This window comes from Carettochelys insculpta, chromosome 7, assembly GCF_033958435.1.
Source record: "Carettochelys insculpta isolate YL-2023 chromosome 7, ASM3395843v1, whole genome shotgun sequence".
NCBI classification, from domain to species: domain Eukaryota; kingdom Metazoa; phylum Chordata; order Testudines; family Carettochelyidae; genus Carettochelys; species Carettochelys insculpta.
In genome coordinates, this window is record NC_134143.1 from 41,576,052 (window position 1) to 41,601,906 (window position 25,855).

General features: G+C 45.4%; 1 protein-coding gene across 2 annotated transcripts in view; it reads right to left on the reverse strand.

Annotated features, from left to right (window-relative positions):
* Positions 1-25,855, reverse strand: part of PLCE1 (phospholipase C epsilon 1) — a 313,002-nt gene that overhangs the window by 257,089 nt on the left and 30,058 nt on the right. For both annotated transcript variants that reach the window (XM_075000375.1, XM_075000376.1), the window contains exon 2: positions 793-2,363. In XM_075000375.1, the coding sequence (XP_074856476.1) occupies positions 793-2,025 (1,233 nt within the window). In that variant the 5' untranslated portion in view covers positions 2,026-2,363. The remainder of the gene's footprint in view (positions 1-792; positions 2,364-25,855) is intronic.

The window sequence follows — 25,855 nt, forward strand, 5'->3', positions numbered from 1 at the left end:
AAAATGCCAATTTTTAAATGCAGTGGAGAAAGGGGAACCAACCACTTTTTATACATTCCATTTCCAAGAACAATTTCTGTTTCCAATTCTACAGACATGGAACTGCTGAACTCTGAACAGCATGATCTAGATTTATTCAGTCCATGCCATGTTAAATATTAGGTATTTCAAACAATTTTTCAGACTAATTTTGAAACATTAAGAATGTCACTTAAAGTCCATAAAAATGGATTTTTTCACCCTTGATAAGAAACTCGTGCCAATTTTTAGATAAAATGGGTTTTTAAGGATGAGAAATAAACTGTTCTGAAGAGGAGTATTCAACAGAGAGAACATAAGACTTAACATATTACTAGTTGACACCAATATACATATTGTCCAATGAATCTTAACTGTTACTCACAGCAAAAGCTTGTTATTATATTGTATGATAAAACTCATTGCAGATGTATTATATCTTACTTACAATGTTCCTCTGTTTTATTTAAATAATTTAAAAACAAGAAGTCCTGTGGCACCTGATAGACTGACTGATATATTGGAGCATAAGCTTTCATGGATAAAGGCCCACTTCGTCACATGCACTCTTTCACAGTGGGCCTTTGCCAACCAAAGTTTATGCTCCAATATATCTGTTAGTCTATAAGTTACCACAGGACTTTTTGTTGTTAAATCATTTAGTTTGACACCCTTTTCAAGACCTTCATCAATCAACCATGTCATAATTTTGTTAAATCAAAAGATCACTAATTCAGTACATGTTAACATGACAAAAATAGATGAAAAGCTTACCGCACACCATATGGATTTCACAAGATCAGAATTTAACTCCTGTCTTAAAGCTTGAATAGTTAGATGTTCTGCTATAATCCTACAATGCTTAAAGTCACTCTGGTTTCTCCTCTGTTTCACATAATTCCAAGCAACAGCTCCAATATGCCCTGAAGGTAAAGTCTTAACAATTGCTCTTGTTCCAGTATAGACCGATTTCTTAACCTCCTTATCATTTTTACAAAATCTCCTGATTAATAAAGTGGAGCGTTCTCTTTTGTTTCTAAGAAACTCTTCATCCATCCCTTCTTCACAGTTACCACTGCAATCTTCAAAATGGCTCAGAAAGGGCTTTGACGGCATTCTTCCAGTAAAATTACCACTCCAGAAGCTGTGACTTGAGCATGCCACTCTCAGCTTTCGTGCTTCTCTTTCCAAACATAAATATTTATCCCTTAAAGTGTCACAATTATCACACAACTGTTGTCCATTTTTATTGTCACAATTATTTGTCAACTCCATTAATTTACAAGTGCAAGCTGTTGAATCACTGGTGTGATCATTGCCAACTTTTATATTCTGTAAACCGTCACCCAGAATGAAGCTGTTATGTAGTGTGCACAAAGCTGTTGATATATTTCTTTCACTAGCACAGCTAAAGTGAAACACTGCTATATTATCAGTATCACCTGTGCCACTTTTATTTACTTGTGACTGATTTCTTAATGACCTCATGTCCACTGAAGGTCCATCCATCTTCAACTGAATTTCAGCAAACATGGCTCTCTCTAGTGAAGTAGGAATTCCAGTTTCCAAGCATGGGTGTTCTTCTGTTAAAGAATCATATGATTTATGTAACTGGCTATGCAGAAAGCTGTTCTTGCATTTCTTCTTTAGAAAGTTACAATTAATGTTAAGAAACTCCACTGAACCAGGAATACAGGTGTTTACTTCCCAGAAGCTTTTGTTACTCCCGATATCTGTCATTTCTTCTTCATTTGCCAAAGTGAAAATTTTGGGCAGTGAGCCCTGAAGATGTTCTTCTTTAAGTCTGTGTAAGTATGAGAACGTGTGTGTAGTCTGCCTTCCTTGACGAGCAAGATGTCTTTTTATAACATTGGTGTCCAAAGCATTTTCACTATTTTCATCTCCAGCTGACTGAGCAGGTATCACTTTACCCTGTGCCACAGACACAAGTACAGAAGCTGTCATTTCCTCAGAGGACATTTTGACAGCCTTTAGATAGTGTTCCATTCTTCCTCACTGATAATCATACCATGATTTCAATGTATAAAAATTCAGTGATAAATTATGAGTACAAGCACACTGCGTAAAAACAAGTGGGATCCTTTACAACTACTTTTAAAATCATATGCATAACTACAAAGCTTTACCAGCTGTTGTTTACTGATGTGAACTAGATTTTCTCAAATTTTTTTAAAGTGATACTGCCAGTTGACCAATCTCTTTCCACTGTCAGCATTTCTGTCATATGCGGAATATCATCTTCTAATACAGTCTGTAGAAAAACGAGCATAGTTGAACATATAATCCAGTACAGAAATGTTGTTTATCATTTAACATTCAGTTTCCTGCAAGAAAGAGACAATGTGTTAAATTCCATGGTATAAAATCCATAGTCACAGTAAAAGCAAGAAACGGTTAGGATGTAAAAACAGTTCATAGAGTACTAAAAGGACAATCAACTTGAGATCTAATGATTTAAAAAAAATAAATTGAAAATATAGTTTTAGAAACGATATATGTCTACGCAATGAACAGCAGCAAATTCAGAGCCTGGATCAATTGACTCAGGCTTGCAGGGCTCACACTACAGGACTAAAAATAGCAGTGTAGATGTCTCCAGTTCAGTGTCAGAGTCCCAACCCAACAGTATGAGCCATATGAGGCCAAATCAGTTGCCCTGGGCTCCAAAACTCACTGCTGCAGCTTTTTGCTATATAGCCATCCCCTTAGATCCTCACCCCTCTTCAATATTTGCAGTTTTACCATCACATTATCTTATCATAAAAGTTTCTCTCAACTGCTACGTGGAAAAAAAAAATCTGACTGTACAGGGTAAAACTGCGCATACATAGTATTTACTTTGATTTTATCTCTTCCAGAGTTATTTTAGGGTTACTTATCACTCACATTGGTAAAATTATTTTTAGAAAGATTATTGATGTCCATCTACTATATATTTCAGAGGTTTTTCTTTCTGTCCATACTTCTGAAAGTGTTTGCACAAGAACTCTTCCTAAAACAGTAAGAGCTAGAACTACCCAATTTGGTATGCAGTTTCCTCATATTATAACTTAAAAACAACGTAAGCATTTGGTTGTGCCAGGACAATGAGATATGCCCATAATACGATTGTTTCTCATCAAATAGAAAAGGAGCGCTCTCATAGCAGGGACAGTTATACACCAGAATAAACACAGTGGGGTATCCCCAGGGTAGCCACCCCACACCTGACTTCTACAGTGCCCTCCCTCTGCCCTGAGCCCCTACAGCATGGGTGTCCAACCTTTTGGCTTGCCTGGGCCGCACTGAGTGAAGAGGAATTGTCTTGGGCCGCATATAAAATATATAACATAGTTAATGTATATAAATCACATAATAATGTTAAAAGTTTACGATCTTGCGGGGCCGCATTTCTAGCTGTCCAGGGCCGCGTGCGGCCCGCGGGCTGGACACGCCTGCCCTACAGCAACCCAAGCAATGGGCTTAATTAAACTGCAGCAAGGAAGGTTTAGGTTGGACATTAGGAAAAAGTTCCTAACTGTCAGCGTGGTCAAACACTAGAATGAATTGCCCAGGGTGGTTGTAGAATCTCCATCTCTGCAGATATTTAAGAACAAGTTTGATAAATGTCTATTTGGGGAGGTCTTGACAGTACTTGGTCCTGCCATGAGGGCAGGATGCTGGACTCGATAACCTCTCAACGTTCTTTCCAGTCCTAGTATTCTATGATTCCATGATCTTTTTGCAAGTTGAAAAATCCCAGTCTTTCTAAACTCTCTGCATACAGGTGATGTTCAACATTCCTAATCATTTAGTTTGCCCTTCTCCACACCTTTCCCAAATCCATGTTTAGATGAGGTGACCAAATCTGCATGTAATATGTGGGCACTTTATTTAGAGAGAGGCAATATATCTTCTTGCTGATTCTCTCTCTTTCTTAATGAATCCCAATATTCTGTTAGCTGGTTTTGCTTATGGCTGCTAAGGAAGCAGGTGTTTTCAGGAAACTATCCACAATGACTCCAAGATCTCTATCGATGGGTTCATTGTATTGATTATCACAGGCATTACTTTGCATTTATCCACATTGAATTTCATCTGCCATTCACCCAGTTTTGTGCAATCCCTTTGTTTCTTTTCACAATCTTCTTTACAGTTAGCTATTTTGCAGATGATACAAAATTACTCAAATGTTGCCACCTCACTGCTTACCCATTTTTCCAGATCATTTATGAATATGCCGAACAGCTCTGGTCTCAGTACAGATCCCTGGCAAAGCAATTATTTCTCTCCCCCTCCAGTCTTCACTTCCTCTTTTAGCTGGAGCATCTGGCAATGCTTGTAGGATAATCTAAAGATCCTTAATTTACTTTAATTACAGCTCTTTTGTTATCGTAATCATCCTGCCTGTTTACAAACAAACTCCCAGCACCACAGGCTGTGCATCTCCTAGCTTCCAAACTCATCACATATCTGACGGAGCCTCTGTTAAGGGTCCTGTCTGGGGCTACGGAAAGTAGACCACAGGTATTAAATTTGGAGGGGGAGGGCCTAAAGCCTCCCTCCCCTGCACCCCATGGCTCTTCTGCTTAAGGTTGTGGGGTTTTTTTTTGTTTTATTTTAAATTAAGATTACGTGACTATCCTTAATTGCCCTTTCATCTTTCCACCATGAGGTAACTCACTTCTTCCCGTCAAATAGTGATAGAGAGATAGCTGTGTTAATCTGTATTCTATCAAAACAAAAAAGAAGTCATGTAGCACTTTAAAGACTAACAAAATAATTTAATAGGTGATGAGTTTTCATGGGATAGACCCTGCGATCTGTATTTTCCCAGCTCACCTTTTTTGTTTTTGTCCCCCCGTCCCCCGAGTCCCAAGTACAAAAACTCTCATCCAGATTCTCAGAATTTCACCTTTTGAGTACCTCCCCTTTAGCCACGTTGGTACTCCACATTAACCTTTCCATGCTGTACAAAATGTACATATTAAGATGCTGCTTATTCTGACCACGTCTCTGGCTTTTCTCCTTTCATACCAAGTACAGTCATCTGTCTTTCTCTGAAGTCCCAGCACAAATGTCTTCTTTTTAAATTTCCCATCACTTCTCCTGCACCAGTGGTAGCAGCCTCAACAAGAAACCACCTGACTAGAAGAACAAAAAAGCAGTCCTGTAGCACTTTAAAGACTAACAACATAGTTTATTAAGGTGATGAGCTTTCGTGAGACAGACCCACTTCTTCAGATCATAGCCACACCAGAACAGACTGAATATATGAAGCACAGAGGTCCAAAAATCAGATCTGATTTGTCAACCTTGATAACAATTTTTGGACCTCTGTGCTTCATATATTGAGTCTGTTCTGGTGTGGCTATGATCTGAAGTGGGTCTGTCTCACAAAAGCTCATCACCTTAATAAATTATTTTGTTAGTCTTTAAAGTGCTACAGGACTGCTTTTTTGTTCCTCTAGTCAGGTGGTTTCTTGTCGAGGCTGCTACCACTGGTGCAGGAGAAGTGATGGGAAATTTAAAAAGAAGACATTTGGGCTGGGACTTCAGAGAAAGACAGACGATTGTACTTGGTATGAAAGGAGAGAAGCCAGAGACGTGGTCAGAATAAGCAGCATCTTAGTATGTACATTTTGTACAGCATGGAAAGGTTAATGTGGAATACCAACGTGGCTAAAGGGGAGGTACTCAAAAGGTGAAATTATGAGAATCTGGATGAGAGTTTTTGTACTTGGGGCTGGGGGGGGCAAAAACAAAAAAGGTGAGCTGGGAAAATACAGATCACAGGTCCTCAGCCACTTGCATCTACCCAAGTTCCAACCCTTTCTCCTGGACGAGGACAAGAGTTAAACATCTAACAACTACTATGTTAAGCAATAAAATACTTATCTTGGTATGGCAATGCTAGGAGTAAACCCAGGTAATGGTCTCTAGAATAAATGAAACACTTTCCCCTTGACAAACAACAAGCAGTCCTACAGCAACTTTCTCCTTGGTACAGTGTAGATTATACAACATACAGTCCTCTCATGCCTAACTGGACAAGCATACACTCATCCCTCACTATACAAGCACAACTGGTTCCCAACTTTCTGCTCGTAGGTGAAAACTTGTAAGAGGGACACTAAATTCCCATTAAAATACATGTAAAAGTCTCAGATTCATTCCAAGTGCTCGTAATTTGGCAAAGGAGTAGCAGCATGTGGCGCTGCTTTTGAAAGGTGAGTGAACTTTGGGTTCTGGGGGGGTGGAGACAATTAAAGGCTGGGGGCAGTTTGGGGCCATGAGCAGGAGGGAGGATTAAAACCTAGTAGCGGGTTGGGTCCATGGGGTGGGCAGAGGGGTTCAGGCTGAGATGGGTTGGGTCCGGGGGCAGGCGGGGTGTTAAGGCTGTGGTGGGTTGGGTCCATGGGGCAGAGTGAGGGATCAGGCTGCTGCAGGTTGGGTCTGTGGGGTGGGTGTGGGGCTTAAGGCTGCAGCAGGTTGGGTCTGTGAAGCTGGCAGGGTTTCAGGCTACAGCAGGTTGGGGCCACGAGGCAGGCGGGGGGGTGTGTGTTAAGGTTCCAGAGGGTTGGGGCTGCAGAGCTGATGGGGTGTTAAGGTTGCAGCGCGTTGGATGTGTGGGGCCAGCGGGAGGTTCAGTCTGCTGCAGTTTGGATGTGTGGGGCCGGCGGAAGGTTCAGGCTGAGTGTATTTCTCTCCCCTGAATTAATACAAAACCACTTGCTTCCACAAAACATCTCTAAAATATGGCCCTTCCCATCAACTCATCAGATCACTTGTACTACTGTAATATCTTCCTCAGTGGCCCAGACTAATGCAAACTTGGATCTAGTCAGAACAGGGTTACCAACTTTCTAATTCCAAGCCACAGAACACTCTCATCCTGCCCACTGCCAGCCCCTTCCCTGAGATCCCACTTCACCCACACTCACTCCACATACCCCCCCACATCATTTGTTCTCCCCTATCTTTGCTCAGATGTTCATTTTCACTGCAAGGCCCAAACTGGCTTATTTTTTGTTTGGACAGACGTATATGCTAAGTTCAGGTTTTATTTGCTACAGGATATTAGAGCTAGCAATGAAAATAGTTAAAGGATAATTTTTAAAAAAATAAAATTTCACAGAGGTTTCATGATTCATTCCTTCCCCCTTTTTGTAATCAGCTCCACGTTTTTTGCTCACTGTTATTATAACTGAGTGGAATTTAGATCACACAATAACACAGCTGCAGTGGATCCGTGAAAGGCACATTCCTGACAACCAATACTAATCCATAGAGCACAACCATAGAAATTTACCTAACCAGATATTCATGGGCTACAAGGGCATGGGTATGGGGCTCTGGGAGATAGGAAATGCTCCCAGGAATTTTTACTGAGCTTGTCTGCACTAATCTCTATGGATTACTATTCTGTGCCTTCAAATCCAGTGGTGCTGCTTCTCATCAGGCCCAGGCAAGACAGCCATGGGGATGTGCAGTCCCACCTTCATGGGCTGCCAAACCCATACCTTTTAAAGGATGATGCAGTTGAAATCCCTCAGATTCAAGTCAGTTTTCTACTTAGATTTTTGTACTTAGATTTTGGTATTCTTCTGGCTTTTCATGTGGAGAACATGACTGGCGCATTATTTTATTTAGCAGTGTGTTTAAAATCAAAGGGTGGAAAAAATCTTTAGCTTTCCTTTCTCTTACTATCTAGTTTATATCATTTGAACTCTTGTACTATACTGCATTAGATCTCTTCTAATACAAGACATGTTTTAGAGATTAAAATTTACATCTTTCTGTACTAATTTTTGTAGGATTTCTTTAATCTATCCATACACCTGATTTAGACTAATTTACCTGTCCTGTCTGCATAAGAAAATTCCAACCAAACCTAAAAAAAAATTAATTTACAATAGAATATTTGTAAATATATTCCCTGTAATGCTGCTAAACCAAAAATAAAGAGAAATGGTATCAATGGTCATTGAGAGAAAAAAGTATTAACTGCTTCAGTAACTGATTCTTTCAAAGCACAGAATTAAGGCAGGAAAGCCCAACAACATTGCTATGCAACCAAATTCTACAAAAACAACAAGAAGTCCTGTGGCACCTTATAGACTAACAGGTATTCTGAAGCATAAGCTTTCATAGGCAAAGACCTGCTTCATCAGATGCATGAGTGGGGGTTCCAAAGGAGGATTTAAATATATGGGCTTATGAAAAGGAGGGAGTACCAGCCAAGAGGACAGCCAGAGTTGACAAGGTCAGTTCAGTCACAGAGGATGTGGCCCATTATCAGCAGTTCATGTGGAGTTGTGACCACCAAAAGAGGAGAAACCAGGTCAATTCTCCTGCACAGGTTCTTGGCACATTCTCATCTCTCAAATCAGTCTACTCTATTAGTCTACTTTAACCTTCTACATCTTCTGTTTACTTCAAAGTCCTGCGGCGATGGGGGAGGGGCAAAGCAACAGGTGGAGGTGACCACTGGGAGTTGTAGTGCCAAACCTGCACGTAGGCAGCCTGTGGACTTGGTCACTTGACTCTGAGCCCAAGACAATAGAGGGGTTCAGCAACATCCCAGGCAACCAAGCACGCCTTTCTAGGAGCCGCACTGCTCACCCTCAAATGAGGGAGGGGACTAGAAAAGGTGTCCCAAAAATTGCTTGTCCCAACCAAACTGGCCAACATGCCACTGCTGGTAGTTTTACCCCCACAGCAGTCAAAAAACAGTGGAAGGAAAGATGATATTTTGAGCATGGAATGTTCACACCCTCTTGGACAGGGAGAACACTATGAGGACTGAGAGAGAAGAATGGCCCTTATAGCAAGAGAGCTGGCACACAATAACATTGACAGACCTGCCCAGAGTGAGACCAGACTTGCAGAGGAAGGATCCATCTGTGAACCGAGGGGTTACATCCTCTAGAAAGGAAGGCCAGAAAATGAAGACCGAATCCACAGAGTGGAATTTGCTATCAAGACATCACTTCTGCGCTAGCTTCCTGACCTCCCAACTTGCATCAGTGAGCATTTGCTCAAGCTCTGCTTCCCCCTCAAACCCTCTCGCCACATCACAGTCATCAGCGCTTATGCCCCCACTCTGACTAGCAACAATGAAGCAAAAAAGACTTTCTGTGAGGACCTTGACCATCTTGCGAAAGCAACTCCTCCTAGTGAAAAGCTTCTCCTGTAGGGTGACGTCAATGCCAGAAACGGCAAGCACTGTAGGAACTGGAAAGGGGTGTTGGGACATCACAGCGTTTGTAACATGAATGGCAACGTCCGCCTTCTGCTGAGCTTGTGTGCAGAAAACGACCTGACGATCACCAACACTCTCTTCAGGCAGGCCGATAAATATAAGACCACATGGATGCACCCGAGATTGAAACAGCGGCACCTGATTGACTATGTCATCAGTCGCAGGTGGGACATTCGTGATATTAAGATCAGCAGGGCCATGTGGGCAGCAGAGTGTTGGACTGATCATAGACTCATCAGATCTGCCCTTATGCTGCACATCACACCACTGCATCGTAAGAAGCTCAATGTTGTCAGACCTTCCAACATCGGGAAGCTGCAAAATACTGGTAATTGTGAGCAATTCTCAGCCCGCCTTGATGATGTGATGACTTCCCATGGACCTCTGACCAGAGACCCAACACAAAAATGAGACCTGTTTAAAACCCTGGTGACGGAGTCAGCCAAGTCCACACTAAGACTAAAAAAAGAGAGTTCACCAAGACTGGTTTGACAAAAATGATGAGACCGTCATGAAGATCTTAGAGGAAAAACAGAACATATCTCTGGTATGACAAAATTATCAGTCCTCAATCTCCAACCATGACCATTTCAAGCACCTTCAGAGTCAAACACAGACTTTACTTCGCAAAATGCAAGATGAGTGGTAGAAGAGAAAAGCTGATGAAGTCTAATACTATGCTGACACCAAGAACTCCAAGATGTTCTTCAGTGCTACCAAAGCTGTATATGGATCTTCAAAGCCAAGTACTACACCTCTTCTGTCTGCAGATGACATGACCCTCCTGATGGAGAAAAGCAGCATCAACTATAGGTGGAGAGAACACTTCAACAACCTTCTCAACAGGTCCTCCATTGTCGACCCTGCAGCCCTAGAACAGATCTCTCAAAAACCCACAATAGACAGTCTTGACCTGCCCCCTACAATGGATGAGGTCAAAAAGGCAATCAGCCAAACCAGCTCTGTCAAAGCCCCTGTGATGAACAGTATCCCTCCTGAAATTTTCAAGACAGTAGGACCAGTGTCACTTGAAGCCTTTCACAGCATTTTGACAAGCATCTGGGAAGAAGACGACATACCCAAAAACTTTAGGGATACTTCAATTGTCTTGCTTTTCAAGAACAAGGGCAACAAAGCTGACTGAAAATTACCAGGGCATCTGCCTTCTCTCTAATTCTTGGGAGATCTTGGCTCGAGTCATCCTCAACAGTCTGATCACCTGCATCTCAGAAGAGAACCTACCAGAGGCATAGTGTGGTTTCCTCCCAGGCCACAGAACCATTGACATGATCTCTGCTGTTCATCAGGTCTAGGAAAAGTGCATAGAGCAGAACTTGGATCTATATCCGGTCTTTATAGACCTGACCAAGGAGTTTGACATCATCAGCAGAGAAGCTCTGTGGATTACCCTGTCAAAATTCGGCTGCCCAAGAAGACTCATTAACCTCACACAGCAGCAGCAGCCACACCAACAGAGCCAGAACAATTCCCTTGCCCCTACTGTGAATGCCCACGCTGTTCAAGGCTTGGACGCCTCAGCCACATGCAAGTACACAACCAATAAGCCTGTGCAAGCTCAAGACGTCATCACTGGACACAATGCACTATGAAGAAGAATGTGGATGTGTGAAAATGAAGAGAGGAGAAATTGCTTTTGTAATTGGCCAGCCACTCCCAGTCTCTCTTCAATCCTTGCTTGATGGTGTCAAATTTGCAAATGAATTGCAGCTCTGAAGTTTCTCTCTGGGGACTGTTTTTGAAGTTTTTTTTGTTGTAGGATGGCTACTTTTTAATCTGTTACTGAGTGTCCAGGGAGATTGAAATGTTCTCCTACAGGTTTTTGTACGTTAGTATTCCTGATATCTGATTTGTGTCCATTTACTCTTTTACATAGAGATTCTACAGACTAACATGGCTACCTCTCGGACTATTCACCTTGCAAGGCACTGCATAATGTCATTTGGAGTGGAAATCCATCGACTATATGAAAAAACTTGCACAGATGCAGACCGACATCATCATCCTGTCAAAGTGCAAAAAGATGGACCTCACACCCAAGAGACTGAAAGTGGAAAAACCATTACAATCAACATACTACACTGATTACAGTGAGAGACTGTGCCACATTCTCTCAAAGAAACTGAGGGACTACCTAACCAGCATGCTGTACAACAAACAGAAGAGGATCAAGAATGACCTCTCTAACCTTGAAACTTTCATCAGTAACCAAACAGGACTTTAATAACACAAGACAAAACATCTATAATATATACTTCTACTCCCTACAAAAGAAAAAGGAGGTTAAACTTTCCAAGATAATTCATATCACAGGCAACTACAACCATAACAGCTTCAACTCACTGGGTAATATTATTAATCTTTCCAGATGCAGACTTAACACGGCAGAAGAGTGTCTTATGCCAGGGATTCTCTTTCTGCCTCACCACTCCCACGAACTTGACAGACCTTTGTGATGACTATGAAGCCTTTTTTCGCTGTCTCCATCTGAGGGAATACTTTCAACACACCAATGAACATCAAGCTGACCCACTACATCACCCCTACCAAGGTCAAAAGAAGAATTCTACAGGGACTCCCCCGATGGTTGTAATGACAGTCTGGATTCCTCTCTTCAGTGCTTCTGCAAACATGCACAGGCTGACACTGTAGGCAAACAACATGGAGTAACACACAATCTCATCTGTGTTGAACGCAATGCTGTCCATACTCTCAGAAATAACTGACATTATAATTGAACTGGTTAAAGGGAATGCTGTAGTCATCATGAATAAGAGACAATGAACAGGAGGTGGCTAGACATTTCTCCAACACCACATTTTACAAGCATTTTTCCTCTGATCCTACTGAGGAATACCAAAATAAACTACACTATCTGCTTAAGAAACTCCCTCCCCCTACTCAGGACCAAATTCAGTCAGACACGCCTTTGGATCCCCAGCCAGGATTATTCAGCTACCTAAAATCCATAAACCTGGAAACCCCGGAGGCCCTATCATTTCAGGTATTGGCACACTTGCTACAGGACTATCCTGCTACGTTGATTCCTTCCTCAAACCTTATGCTACCAGCACTCCAAGCTCTCTCTGAAATACTCCTGACTTTCAGGAAATTACAGAACATCTGAAATCTTCCTGAAAATACCATCCTTACCACCATGGATGTGTAAGCTCTTTACATCAATATTCCACATGAAGACAGACTACAAGTCAACAGAAACACTATCTAATATGTTACAACAGCACATAGGGTGGCTGAGCTGTGTAACTTTGTCCTTACCCACAACTATTTCTGATTTGGAGACAACTTACACCTTCAGATCAGCAGCACTGCTACAGGCGCCTGCATGGCCCCACAGTATACACTTATCCCTTGCTTAAAGAGTACTTTACTTATGAGTACTCGCTAAAATGAGGAACATATATACCTTCCTTTATTCACTATATGAGTGAACTTCCCCCGCCTATATGAACTGGGTCCCTGGCCGGGGGGGGGGGGGGCAGGGAAACTCGCAGCGCTGAGGCTGGCTCAGCTCCAGCCATGGGGTCCCTGGCTGGGGGCTGGGAGACCCGCAGCTGGAGCCTTCTCCCTCCCTTCTGTCAGACATGAAGCTATCTGACAGGCTGGGGGAAGAGAGGGAGAAGGCTCTTAAGCCTGGTTCCCTCCCCTGCAATGACTTAATGGGGATTGATCCTGCTTGAAGCAGGGGGCTGGACTAGATGACCTCCTGAGGTCCCGTCCAGCCCTATGATTCTATGATCAATCTCAGCCTTGACCATTCCACGTGAGAGATCCATTTCCTAGACAACACAGTACAAATCACTCTTGGTCAAATCAATACCACTCCATACCAGAAACCCACTGATCCTCAAGTACTGAAACCCTGTGCAGGACAGCGCGTGTGGCTGTCTGGAAGCATGGGCCGCACACCCTGGCAGCCACAGGGTGGAGAGGAAGAGGGCTAGCCCACCAGCCGCATGGCAGCATAGGAGGGGTAGCCATGTAAAATGAGAAGCACGCAAAACAAGTTTCTTAGTATCTCCTGCTAAATACTGTACAGGGAAGAAACTTCTCAAGCACTGAAACCCCACGCCACTGTCTGGAAGCATGGTCCATACCATACAGTCCAGCAGCCACGTGGTGTGGAGGGGTAAGGGGGCCTTGATTTTCACATGGCACTGCTGAGCATCCCTGGCGTTTACTCAGCACAGAGTCATCCAGGAACACAGAAACGATATCCTGGATCTCCTGATGGCTCCATTTTGCAACCCTGAGAACTCATGGCAAGATGCAGTCGCTCCTGATGACTGCTAGCCACAACTGGCCAGAAAGAAAATTGTTTCAATTTTCCCAGCTTCCTGTTACCTACTTCCTGCACACCTGTGCTACATCTACACTACGGAGATCTGTCAACAGAAGTTAGAAGAGATCTTCAGACAACACGTCTGTCAACAGATCACATCCAGACACAAAAGTGGATCGAAAAAGCAATTCACTGTCGACTGAGAATAGCCAAACTGCCCATCTCTCTCTCAACAGAGCAGCCAACTGGGAGCACAGCAGACAGGGCTGCCGTGACCCAGAAGCCCTGCCTGTCAACAGAGGGCCCCCCCAAGTGTCTACACAGCATTTTTCTTCACAGAAACTGCCAACAAAGGTGTTATTCCTCAACATGGAGAGACAGCATACTGTCAGTGAAAGTGCTGAGTTTTGTTATAAGTTCAATTTTGACCATCCTGACTTCCACTGTGCTCCCCACAAAGTTGAGTCATTGCTGCCACTCACAAATTGGCTAACTCTGACTCTTGCAGTAGTGCACTGTGGGAAGCTATCCCACAGTTCCCTCATCCCCATAGCATTCTAGGTATGCTTGCTGGTCTTGACATCTTCCCCCAGTGCATTTTCACCATTCTCCTCCTGACACCTGAAAATATGTTGACCCTGAAAATAAAACAGACACTCTCAAAATTAAAAGAAAGAATTTTTGGTTTCCCCACACATTACATTGCCAACATGGGTGCAGCGACTGTATTCTCAATTGGCCATCCACTGAGTATCCCACCTCCCATGACTGCATGCATGTGGATCCCTGAAAAAAAATGCAAGGGCCTGAAATGTTTCTTAAACTGAGAAGAATGTAGGAAGAAAGAATATTTGGTTTCCCCATACACTATACTGGTGCTGGGGAGAGCCTTAATGTGGGGCCCTGGACTGTTTTTTTTTTTTTAATTTAGAAGAAAGAAGATAGAAAAGTTCAGGAAAAAAAGATTTTTTGGTTCCCCCCCTGGCATCAGCAAACCCTGGTATGGGCAAAAGGAGTGGGGGGGGTGTAGTGGGGGCTAGTTGAAGTGGTCCTTCCCCAGTGGCAGCAAGCCCCTTAGCCACCAGGAGATTTTTCCCCAGCAGCAGCAAGCCCTTTAGCTGCCTGGGGAGACTTTTCCGCGGAGGCAGCAAGCCCCAGTATGGACCAAGCGGGGGAGGGGTGCCTTCTGTGGAGGACCAGTTGAGGTGTTCCTGTCCTGGCAATAGCAAGCCCTTTAGCCGCCGGGGGAGACTTTTCCCTGGTGGCAGAGAGGCCTGCTATGGGCGGGGTGGGGTGCAGTGGGGGACCAGTTGAAGTGATCCTTCCCCGGCAGCAGCAAGCCCCTTAGCTGCTGGAAGAGACCTTTTCCCCAGCGGTAGCAACAAGCCCTTTAGCTGCCGGGGGGACACTTTTCCCCAACGGTAGCAAGCCCCAGTATGAACCAAGGGCAGCAGGTGTTTCACTGGAGTACCAATTGAGGTGTTCCTTTCCCAGAGGTAGCAGCAAGTCCTTTAGCTACCAGTGGAGACTTTTCCCAGGTGACAGCAAGCCCCGGTTTGGGCAAAGTGGGGGGTCAATATTTGGGGAACCAGTTGACGTGGTCTTTCCCCCCCAGCAGCAGCACAGCCCCCCGTATTTTAACCACCAGGGGACACTTCTCTCTGGCAGCAGCAATCTATCTATCTTCCCCGCCCTTGGAGCCCTGAACGCATGACTGGCAGCATGGTCAGCACCGAATGGCAGGCTCATCCTTTTATTGAATTGGGTTGGGGCTACCACATGATGTGGCTGAGTGTGGGGAAAAAACCTACTGTGTGGCGCCTGTGGGGGAGGGAAAGGGGTTCGCACACAAACAAACGGCTGAGAAGAAGTTTCTCAGTGTGCTATGCAAGCACAACCCCCAGCAGAACCTTGTTGACACATGGTGCAGCAGGTCAGGGGCTGGCACCAGGCAACGCGGGGAAATATATCAAGAGTACAGACAAATCCATGAACTCCCTTCAGGGGCTAGCACTAATAGCACAGAAAGAAAGAAGCCATTTCTCAGGCTGTCACACTACTATGAACACACATCTAAAGGCTCGCTGCTCCCGCTTGGAAATTCACTTTCTCTGTTACTGGAAAGCAGCAGCCAGAGCTGAGCACTGAGAGGGGCATTATGAGTTACGTACGGGACACCTCTGTAGGCTAATAAATTCGCTTTTAAGATGTGGCACTTCCACACTGGCCTTTAATTGAACTTCTGAATTTGGAGTTTATGCTATACCCATTGTGTAACTGTGATTTTGTAATCTCGAGAGTAGCTCAATTTTGGGTGCACTAATGGTCTTTGCCATGAAGACAGTCACATGGTAAAATCAAGCTACTTGATTTAAATTCAATTTTATCTTGTAGTGTAGTCGCAGCCTAAGAGCTGTAATTTTTTAAACTCAAGCAGTGGAGACTCATGCATTAAGATCCACCCATAGGCCCCACCTTTGATCCCCATTGCTGACGATACACTCAGGGACATGGACATTAATTTCCGAAGCCACGCAGTCACATGAGAGAGTGCTAAACATTAACAGTCCTAGGACTTTATGTCTGAGGCATACAGAGACACAAAAGAGGATACTAGGGGAACACATTGAGGCAGCAACTGCTAAATCCATTTTAAAAAAAGAGCATGTTGTGTGCATTCCTTCACCTAATATTTCTGGAAAACAAGCACCAAAATGCTAGCAGTTGTGCAAAAAGGAGGATTTCCCATGCTCTCCCTATTCTTGCACATGAACAGCCAAAATCTGAGTACAGAAACCTGTATCTATATAGATTACACACACATAGGTATACACGCTGGGGAAATACACGATATTTAAAATTATCCCAATATTCTATAATAAAGCACCCAAAGCACAGACTTTGAATATGAAAATACATGGGACAACCCACAAAAGCTTGTATACCTTGGTTATAGCCGCGCACTGAAATTTACTAAAGCCACTAAATAGTTAATAAAAATCCATTAGTTGGTACACTGGTCCATTTATGACATCATTGAAGCCTTACAAATAAAATATGCTCACTCTATCAGTACCAAAAAGCAAGAACATGGAAAATTGAATCCAAAAGTGAATCACCCTGGCTATCAAAGGTCAGCCAATAACAATAAATGAATTTTAAAAACAGGGCACTATTTCAGCACCCTCAGTCACAAAATGTTTTTAAGTTTTAAACCAGAGAACACCAAAAACAATTTAACAGAGTACATTTTTCATCTATATTCACTTAATTACAGGTACTTTGTTTTGAAGTGTCAGCTAGTACAGACTACTGTTTAGTAACTTTATATTTAATACAAACATGCTTTGAAAGCTAGATAGAAATACATTTACACTCTTCCTAACCTAAGAAAATTCCAAAGGTGAGAAGGTGATCCAGTCTTGAATTCTTTACTCAAAACTCTCATTGAAGCAAGTAGAAGTTTTTCTTGAGTGGACATCAGTACAGACTTCAATATTGGACTTATTTTCCATAATAAAGAAAGAAATCTGTAGGAGTGTACATTTCACAGACTTTTGATAACATACACAGCTTTTCATTTCTAAGCTCGGCAGAAAAAACTGAAACTACAGACCTCTTCTAATTATAGAGTATGGAATGACCCAGCAAATGGTTTCCTGGAATCTCTCATCCAAGGCAGATACTGATGCAGAACTTCACCATCTGAGCTGTGCCAGTGCAGCCTTTGCTCATTCACAGCACAAGGTTTTTGAAGATCATGACATTCGAACAAGCATCAAGCTTCTTGAGCCATTATCCTCCAAACACTCTTGTATAGGTCTGAAGCCTGGAAAACTTACAGACATCATTTGAAAGTCCTTGAGACATACAACCAGCATTGCCATCACAAGATCTTGAAGATCAAATGGGAAGAAAGGTGCACCAATATCAGTGTTCTAGAAGAGGCAAAGACCACCAGTGTCGAGGCAATAATCATCCATCTGCAACTCAGCTGGACTGGACACATTGTCTGGATGCCAGACCATCACCTCCCAAAACAGGTCTGTTCTCTCAGCTGAAACAATGTGGGAGGAAAACAGAAGTGTTCTAAGGACTTGCTGAAGGATAACAAAGAATTGCAGTATCTACACTGACACTTGCAGAAAACAGCCCAGGATCATTCAAAATAGAGAGATGTCCTATGCAATTGCCCCCTGCATTTTAAACTCTCCTGCCAACATGCTGAAGAGGGAGAGACTGGCTTCCAGTCATGGTCAACCATGGTCAACTTCCTGCTGTACCTGGAAACATGTCCTCACTGTAACTTAACTTGTGGTTCAAGGATAGGCTTGTGGAGCCTCAGGTGTCTTACAACTCCCACGGAAGAGGATCATTCCTGGCAATGACTGATCACTCATCACTTGAGTGATGAATCTACACCGGGTTAACTAATTAAACAAGGATAATCCATAAGAAATAGCTAAGAAACCTTATTTTCCAAGCAACATCAAACACAGTAAACAGCTTGAGAATTTACTTGTCAAATTATACTTGTACTAAAAGGCATTGAGAAAGTCTTGAAGAATGATTCACTGCAAAACAAATTATTTAAGTTGCTAACCAGTAGATCCAGTTAGCCATACCCAATCTTCATTCACATCATTTCCTCCCCACCTGTCCCAATATGCAATTTGCCTTGTGATGGTTCATTCTTGCAACTAAGCCCTGCATCATTTTCTCATACTGATTACACCTGACATATTTTCCTTTTCTATGTAAGGAGCAAATTTCTTCAAAATATTCCCAGACAGGGTCTCTCTTATGCCCAGAAGCTATGATGTCAAATCCCTTCCTTACCATTGCCAAAAATGAGGGATTCTACAACTGCCCTATGTAACCTGGGCTAGTGTTTAACAGTCTTTAGTTTTTTCCTCATATCTAACCTAAATTGCCTTTGCTGCAAATTAAGCAGACTTAGATTCATCGGATTCCTAGGCCAGAACTACCATGATCATCTAATCCAGGGGTATGCAACCTGCAGCACTGGTCCCACATGCAGCTGTTCAAGGACTTCTTTGTGGCTCCTGATGTAAAGATAAAAAAAAGAAAACCCTCCTGATTATTTTTGATAAGCGAACATCCTGTAATAAAGATGTATTGCATTACAAATCATTGTATGCATGCTTCTCTTAAAATAGGGGTTACAAAAAAAGATTGTTTGGCATTATTTATTAAGGACTGTCTTTTATTAACATGCATTGTGGCTCTTGAATTATTGAGTTTTTTACTGAATTAAAAAAAATGACTTCTTGCTATTTTGGTGGCCAAACCCTAGTCTAGTCTATAATTTCCTGCGTGACACAGGTCACTAGAACTTCTCCCCAAAAATAATTCTTGGTGCTGATCTACACTACAGAGTTTGAAATAAGACAGCTTATGTTGTCATAATTATGTCAGTTTCTACTCTACAGCTTTCCTACCACTAGCTTAAGTGCCCTATTTCACCAACATAACTCTCCCTCCACAAGAGACAACTTCCTCACCCGAGAAGGATTCTCACCAGCAATCACAGGCTACACCACAGTAATACTGAACCTGGAACTTTCCTTGGCAGCATGGTTTGTTGCAAGCTTTGTCCACATATTTATTCTGAGGATACCATCACTAGACCTAACCATGTTACTTACAAGATCAAAGGCACATTCTCATGCACTTCCAGCAACACTATATATGCTATTATGTGCCAGCAATACCCTGACACCATATACATTGGACAGATCAGGCAAAACCTTCGCCAAAGAAAAGACAGTTACCTGTTCTGTAACCGGTGGTCTTCGAGATGCATTGCTCACGTCCATTCCAATTTGGGTGTGCCTAGCTGCCAGAAGCTTTTTGCCCTAGCTGGTAGCCCTAGGGTCAGTGCGGCACCCCCTGGAGTGGGGCCCATATGCGCCGCCCATGTATGTGCCGCCCAACCCACCCCCCGCTCAGTTCCTTCTTGCTGGATACTCCGACAGATGGGAAGGTGGGAGGGTTTTGGAATGGACATGAGCAACATATCTCGAAGAACACCAGTTACAGAACAGGTAACTGTCTTTTCTTCTTTGAGTCATTGCTCAAGTGCATTTCAATTTGGGTGAATGCAAGCCAATGTCTAGGAGGCGGGGGTCAGAGCCCCGAAGGGAGTGCAGGACAGCCCTGCCCAATGCAGCATCTTCCTGTGCATGCTGTGTAACTGCGTAATGCGCTGCAAATGTGTGAATGGAGGACCAAGTGGCCACCCTGCAGATGTCCTGGACAGGGACGTTGGCCAAGAACACTGCAGAGGATGCCTGTGCCCTAGTGGAGTGAGCCCTGATTGGGGGAGGGGAAACGCCCGCCAGCTTGTAGCACTCTCTGATACAGGTCACTATCCAGGAGGACATCTGCTGAGAGGAGACTGGGTGCCCCTTCATCCTGTCTGCCACTGCAACAAACAACTGGTGCAACTTTCAGAGGGGTTTGGTCCTGTCCATATAGAAGGCCAGTGCCCTCCGGACATCCAAAGTGTGTAAGCTCTGCTCCCTAGGGTAGGCATGAGGCTTTGAATAAAACACCAGTAAGGTGATGTCTTGGTTAATGTGGAAGGGGGAGACCATCTTAGGTAGAAACGCCGGGTGGGGTCTCAGCCTAACCTTAGCTTAGTGGAACACCGTATAAAGTGGGTCCACTGTCAGGGCCCTGAGCTCTGACATCCTTCTGGCTGAGGTAATGGCCACAAGGAATGCCACCTTGTAGGAATGGAACAACATAGAACAGGAGGCGAGAGGTTCAAATGGGGGAGCCATAAGCTTAGACAAAATCAAATTAAGGTCTCATATTGGCAGGGGGGCCCAAACCCGTGGTTTGACTCTTTCCATTCCCCTCATGAACCTTTTCACCACTGGCTCTGAGAAGACCGATGACCTCCCGGCCCCTGGGTGAAATGCCGAAATGGCTGCCAAGCGCACTTTTAGGGAGGATAGTGACAGTCCTGTCTGGCTTAGAGCCAACAAGTAGTCTAGGATACATAGTATTGGGGCCTCTCCCAGTGACATCCCCTTTTGAGTGGCCCCTATGGTAAACCTTTTCCATTTAGCTACATATGTCACCCTCGTGGAGGGTTTCCTGATATTCAACAATGCTTGCCTGACAGGTTCTGAACAGGCCAGCTCGACCGGTCTCAGCCATGGAGCCTCCATGCTGTGAGATGCAGCGCCTGGAGATTGGGGTGCCACAGTCTCCCCTCCTCCTGTGTCAGCAGGTACGGGCGCAGTGGAAGCACCTCCGGGGTGTGAGTGGACATCTCCAAGAGGGTCGAGTACCAGTGTTGTCGAGCCCAGGCTGGGACCACCAGAATAACTGATGCTCGGTCCAACCAAATTTTCAACAGCATTTGGTGGATGAGCAGTATCGGTGGGAAGGCGTACAGCAGTGGACCTGACCAACGAATGCTGAAGGTGTCTGCCCAAGAGCCCAGACTTCAGTTCTGGTAAGAGCAGAATGTCCTGCACTTCGCGTTGATATGAGTGGCAAAGAAGTCTACCTAGGGACGTCCCCACCTCTGGAAAATTGAACTCAGTACTTCGGTGTGTAATGACCACTCGCAGTCCAGGAAGGACCTGCTCAGGCAGTCCACTAGGAAGTTATGAACCCCAGGCAGGTAGAATGCCCTCAGGAGAATCTGGTACGGGATGCTGAGGTCCCAGAGCACGAGGGCCTCGAGACACAGGGGCGATGTGTGTGCTTCTCCTTGTTTGCTGATATAGTACATTGCTGTAGTATTATCTGTGGTGACTGCAACACATTGCCCCTACAGTTCACTCTGAAACACTTTGCACGCCAGCCGAACCGCTCTGACCTCGCGCAGGTTTATGTGGAGCTGAACATTGGGCTTGCTCCACAGGGCCTGCATCTGGTGGTCCCCCAAGTGTGCCCTCCAGCCCAGGTCCGAGGCATCTGTGACCAGTGAGAGGGAGAGTTGCAGGGGACTTAAGGGCACTCCCATGCAGACCGACCCAGCTTCTAGCCACCAGTGTAAAGCCATTAACACTCTTGGGGGGACTGTAACTAACTTGTCTATGTTGTCCCTGACAGGTCTGTATACTGAGACGAGCCACAGCTCGAAGCAGCACATTCGTAACGTGGCATGCTGGACTATGAACGTGCATGCCACCATGTGTCCCAACAGTCTGAGGCATCCCCTGGCCATTATGGTTGGGAACCTGATCAGGCCTTGGATGCAAGATGCCATGGCTTGGACCCTGCTCTGGGGCAGAAAGGCCCTGGCTTGCTCTGCATCTAGTCAGGTGCCCACAAACTCCATGACTTGAGTTGGGGCTAGCACAGACTTTGCCTCATTCACTAGGAGGCCTAACGTGCCGAACGTCTCTCTTATCAGCTGTACATGTCTCGTCACCTGTCTCTGTGACCAACCTCTGATCAACCAGTTGTCTAGGTAGGGGAACAGGTGCACTCCCTGCCTGTATAAGAAGGCTGCCACTACTGACATACATTTGGCAAAGACTCTCAGGGCTGAGGAGAGGCCATACGGAAAGACTGTGAACTGGTAATGGTCCTTCCCTAGCAGAAACCGGAGGAACCTCCTGCGAGCTGGATAAATTGCTATACGGAAATACACGTCTTGTAAATTGAGAGCAGCAAACCAGTCCCCTCATTCCAACATTGGGATAATTATGCCCAGGGATATCATACGAAACTTTATCTGTTTCACAAATTTGTTCAGGTTTCACAGGTCCAAGATTGGCCGTAGCCCTCCTTTCCCTTTCGGGATTAGGAAATAACAGGAATAAAATCTCTGACCCCGGAATTCCTGGGGAACTTCCTCTATGGCCCCCTTTTGTAAGAGGACCCCTACCTCCCACCTGAGAACCATCTCTTGAGAGGGGTCCCTGAAGAGGGACAGGGAAGCAGGGTGGAAAGAAAATTGGATAGCATTTCCCTTTTCTACCATGCATCGGACCCAATGGCCAACGTTTTGCTGCACCATGCATGGTAGAATGGGGATAGGTGGGATGAAAATAAATACTGAGCTGGAACTGTGGGGCTGGCCAGTGTGTTGCTCCCGACCGCCCCCATCAAAACTGGTGTCTGGACCCCGGTGGGAGTTGCTGGTGGCTCTGGTCCTGTGTCTAGCGACCCTGACGTCTCCTATTATGGCGACCCATTCTCCTGTTCCCATTCTGTTGTTGTTCTGCGAACTGTCTGAACTGGGGCTTCAGGTAAAATGTTTTCTCTGGGTTGCCGGTGTATACAGACCCAGTGAGTGCAGGGTGGTCCGTGAGTCCTTCATACGATGAAGCCTCTTGTCGGTTCTTTCTGGAAATAGGCAGGGGCCCTCAAAAGGGAGGTCCTGAATGGACTGCTGCACCTCCTGTGAGAGGTCTGAGACCTGAAGCCATACCACCCTTCTCATGGCTATACCTGAGGCCATGACCCCGGTGGCTGCCTCCCCTGCATCTAGGGCAGCCTGCAGTGCTGCTCTAGATGTGAGTCTCGACTCCTCCACCAGGGCTGTAAATTCTGACTTGGTGTCTGGCGGGAGCAGCTCAGTGAAACGGTCCATGGAACTGGCCATATTGTATGCATACCTACTAACCGTGGCTTGCTGGTTAGCAATTCTCAACTGGAGGCCACCTGTAGAATAAACCTTCCTACTGTACAGGTTTAATCTTTTCGCCTCTTTGTTTTTGGGGGAGGGCCCCGGACCCCCTGCCTCTCCCTATTGTTCACAGCATCCACAACAAGGGAGTCAGGGGAGGATGGGTGAACAGATGTTCATTTCCCTGCACTGGAACAAAATACCGGTGCTCATTTTAATTAGTCGTGGGCAAGGCTGAGGCCACGATTTGCCACACTGTCTTCACTGTGTTAGCAATTGTCTTTATAATGGGCAGTGCCACCCTGGACGGTCCAGACGTTGAGAGGATGTTTGTAACAGGGTCTGTTTCGTCCCTGACTTCTTCTGCCTGCACCCCCAGACTCTGAGCCACCCTCTTCAACAGCTGCTGTTACGCAAATCCATCCTCCAGTACCAGGGATGCAGAGGATCCAGCTAGCGCATCGTCGGGGGAGGACGAAGACAAGGGCATAATGCCCTGCAAGCCCACTGGTGTAGGGGGTTCTGGCACTTCCATTTGAGTCCCCAGCACCGTGGTTTTCGGTGCCATGCTCGGTGCCTGGGGTGAAGGGCCCCCTAGTGGTCTCTGGTACAGTGCCATGAAGATGGGGCCACTCTGCACCTGGGACAGCACCAGTTCTGTTGGTGCCAGTGCCCACTGCACCACAGTCCCTGGTGCCTGTAGCAGTGGTGCCCACACTTAGGTCGCCTCTGACTGCGTTGGTGCCAGTGCCAGGGCCGACGAGTCCACTTGCTGTCTTGGTGGGGCTCCTTAAGCAGCAGCTGGTGCCGATCTTGGCAGCTGAGGAGTGCTAGGCACCCTGAATGAGAGTCCCCATCCCACCCCTGTGCCTCATGGATTGCCCATAAGGTCCAGAAGGGCTATTGTGGGGCACCTTGGGGGGGGCCTTTGCCACTCCCCTACTAAGGGGCGTCGGGAGTGGTGTTGATGCCCACTGCGTTGAGATGACCTCGTACTCCAGCTCTGAGCTGAGCTGGAGTAAAACAAGTCTGATTCCGACATGGACTCTGACGCTGATGACCATGGCGGTGCCGAGGGTCCCATAGCTACCGCCGGTTCTTGTGCACTCTGCACCGTCTGCACAGCACTGGGGGATGCAACCGGTTGCTGGGGTCTCACTGGAGTCAGGAACCGTGCCAGGGTCCCTAGAGCCTGACCAGGCGCCTGGAACTGGGGCGATGAAGGCTCTTGGTGCAGTGTCTGTAGCAGCATCATAATTTGCAGGAGGCCTTGCACCACACTAAAGGCCTCCGGCGATGAGGGCAGTCTGGGAGAGCGCAGGCTCTTGCCTTGTGCTGGAGTTCAACGCTCGCACTTTATGGCCCCGGTCACAGTGAGATCCGGCATACTCCCCCAAAGCTTGCCTTCGCCTCCCTCTTTCTTGGGATTGACCCCCGTCCCATCTTCTCTTTTTGCGAGGCACCAGGGACTGGCTCTTATGGCACCAGGAGGCATTAGGCACTGAGTCCTGCTCTCAGTGCCGGGAACTTTCCGATGGCACCAATGGTGAGGCACTGTGAGTTCCCGACAGGGACATGTCCAGGCGCAAGGCTGATTCCATTAGTAGAACCTTCAGCCATTGAGCTCTATCTTTTAAAGTTCTAGGCTTGAAGGCCTTGGAAATAGAGCAGAGCTCCCGGAGGTGTGTCTCACCGAGGCAACTCAAACACGCCTTATGTGGGCCACTTTTGGGCATTCACTTGCCACATTCTGAACAGTTTTATACCCTGGGGAGCCAGGTATCTCCTGACGCTGAGGCACTGAGGGAGGTTAAAGACCCACCTCGGCTCACTAGGTGCTAAGAAGAGCTATTTACCTATAAAAGATAACTAAACTATTTACAACTAATTAAAACAATAAAGGCTGCCAGCGAACGCTCAACAATGAGGGAGCTCCAGCAACTGACAGCACGGCAAGAAGGAACTGAGCAGGGGGGCAGGGCTAGTGTGCATATATGGGAGGCCATACAGGCGCCACTCCAGGGGGCGCTGCACCGACCCTAACACTACCAGCTAGGGCAAAAAGCTTCTGCCAACTGGTCATGTGCCCAGCGCACACCCAAATTGGAATGCACATGAGCAATCACTAGAAGAATAAATGCACACAAAGCAGACATCAAGAAACTCAATACACATAAGCCAGTCAGAGAACACGTCAAAGGAGTGGGCCACTGGGTTAAAGACCTGAGAATGTGTGTCCTGAAACACAGATAAATTAACAGACAAGATTTCTGAGTTAGAGTACATATTCAGATTTGACACATTAACAAGTGGTATGAACAGAGATATCAACTACCTCACGCATTACAAGGACTGCTTCCCTTCCTTTGATGCTAGTAATTATCTCAGAAAGGACAATTAACATTCCCCCCACCTCTCACCCTCTTCTTTTAATCCTATTTGGTTTGTCAGTTTTTATTGCGTTTTTGGGGGTCTCTGTACTTCTAAATGTCAGTCTGTATTGGAAATGAAATTGATCTGATGAAGTGGATCTGTCTCACAAACTTCTGGCTTTTGAATCTTCTCTCCTAGGTCAGCCCTGACTCCTCACATCTCCTCTACTATCAGTCTATACAGAGTATGGCCTATT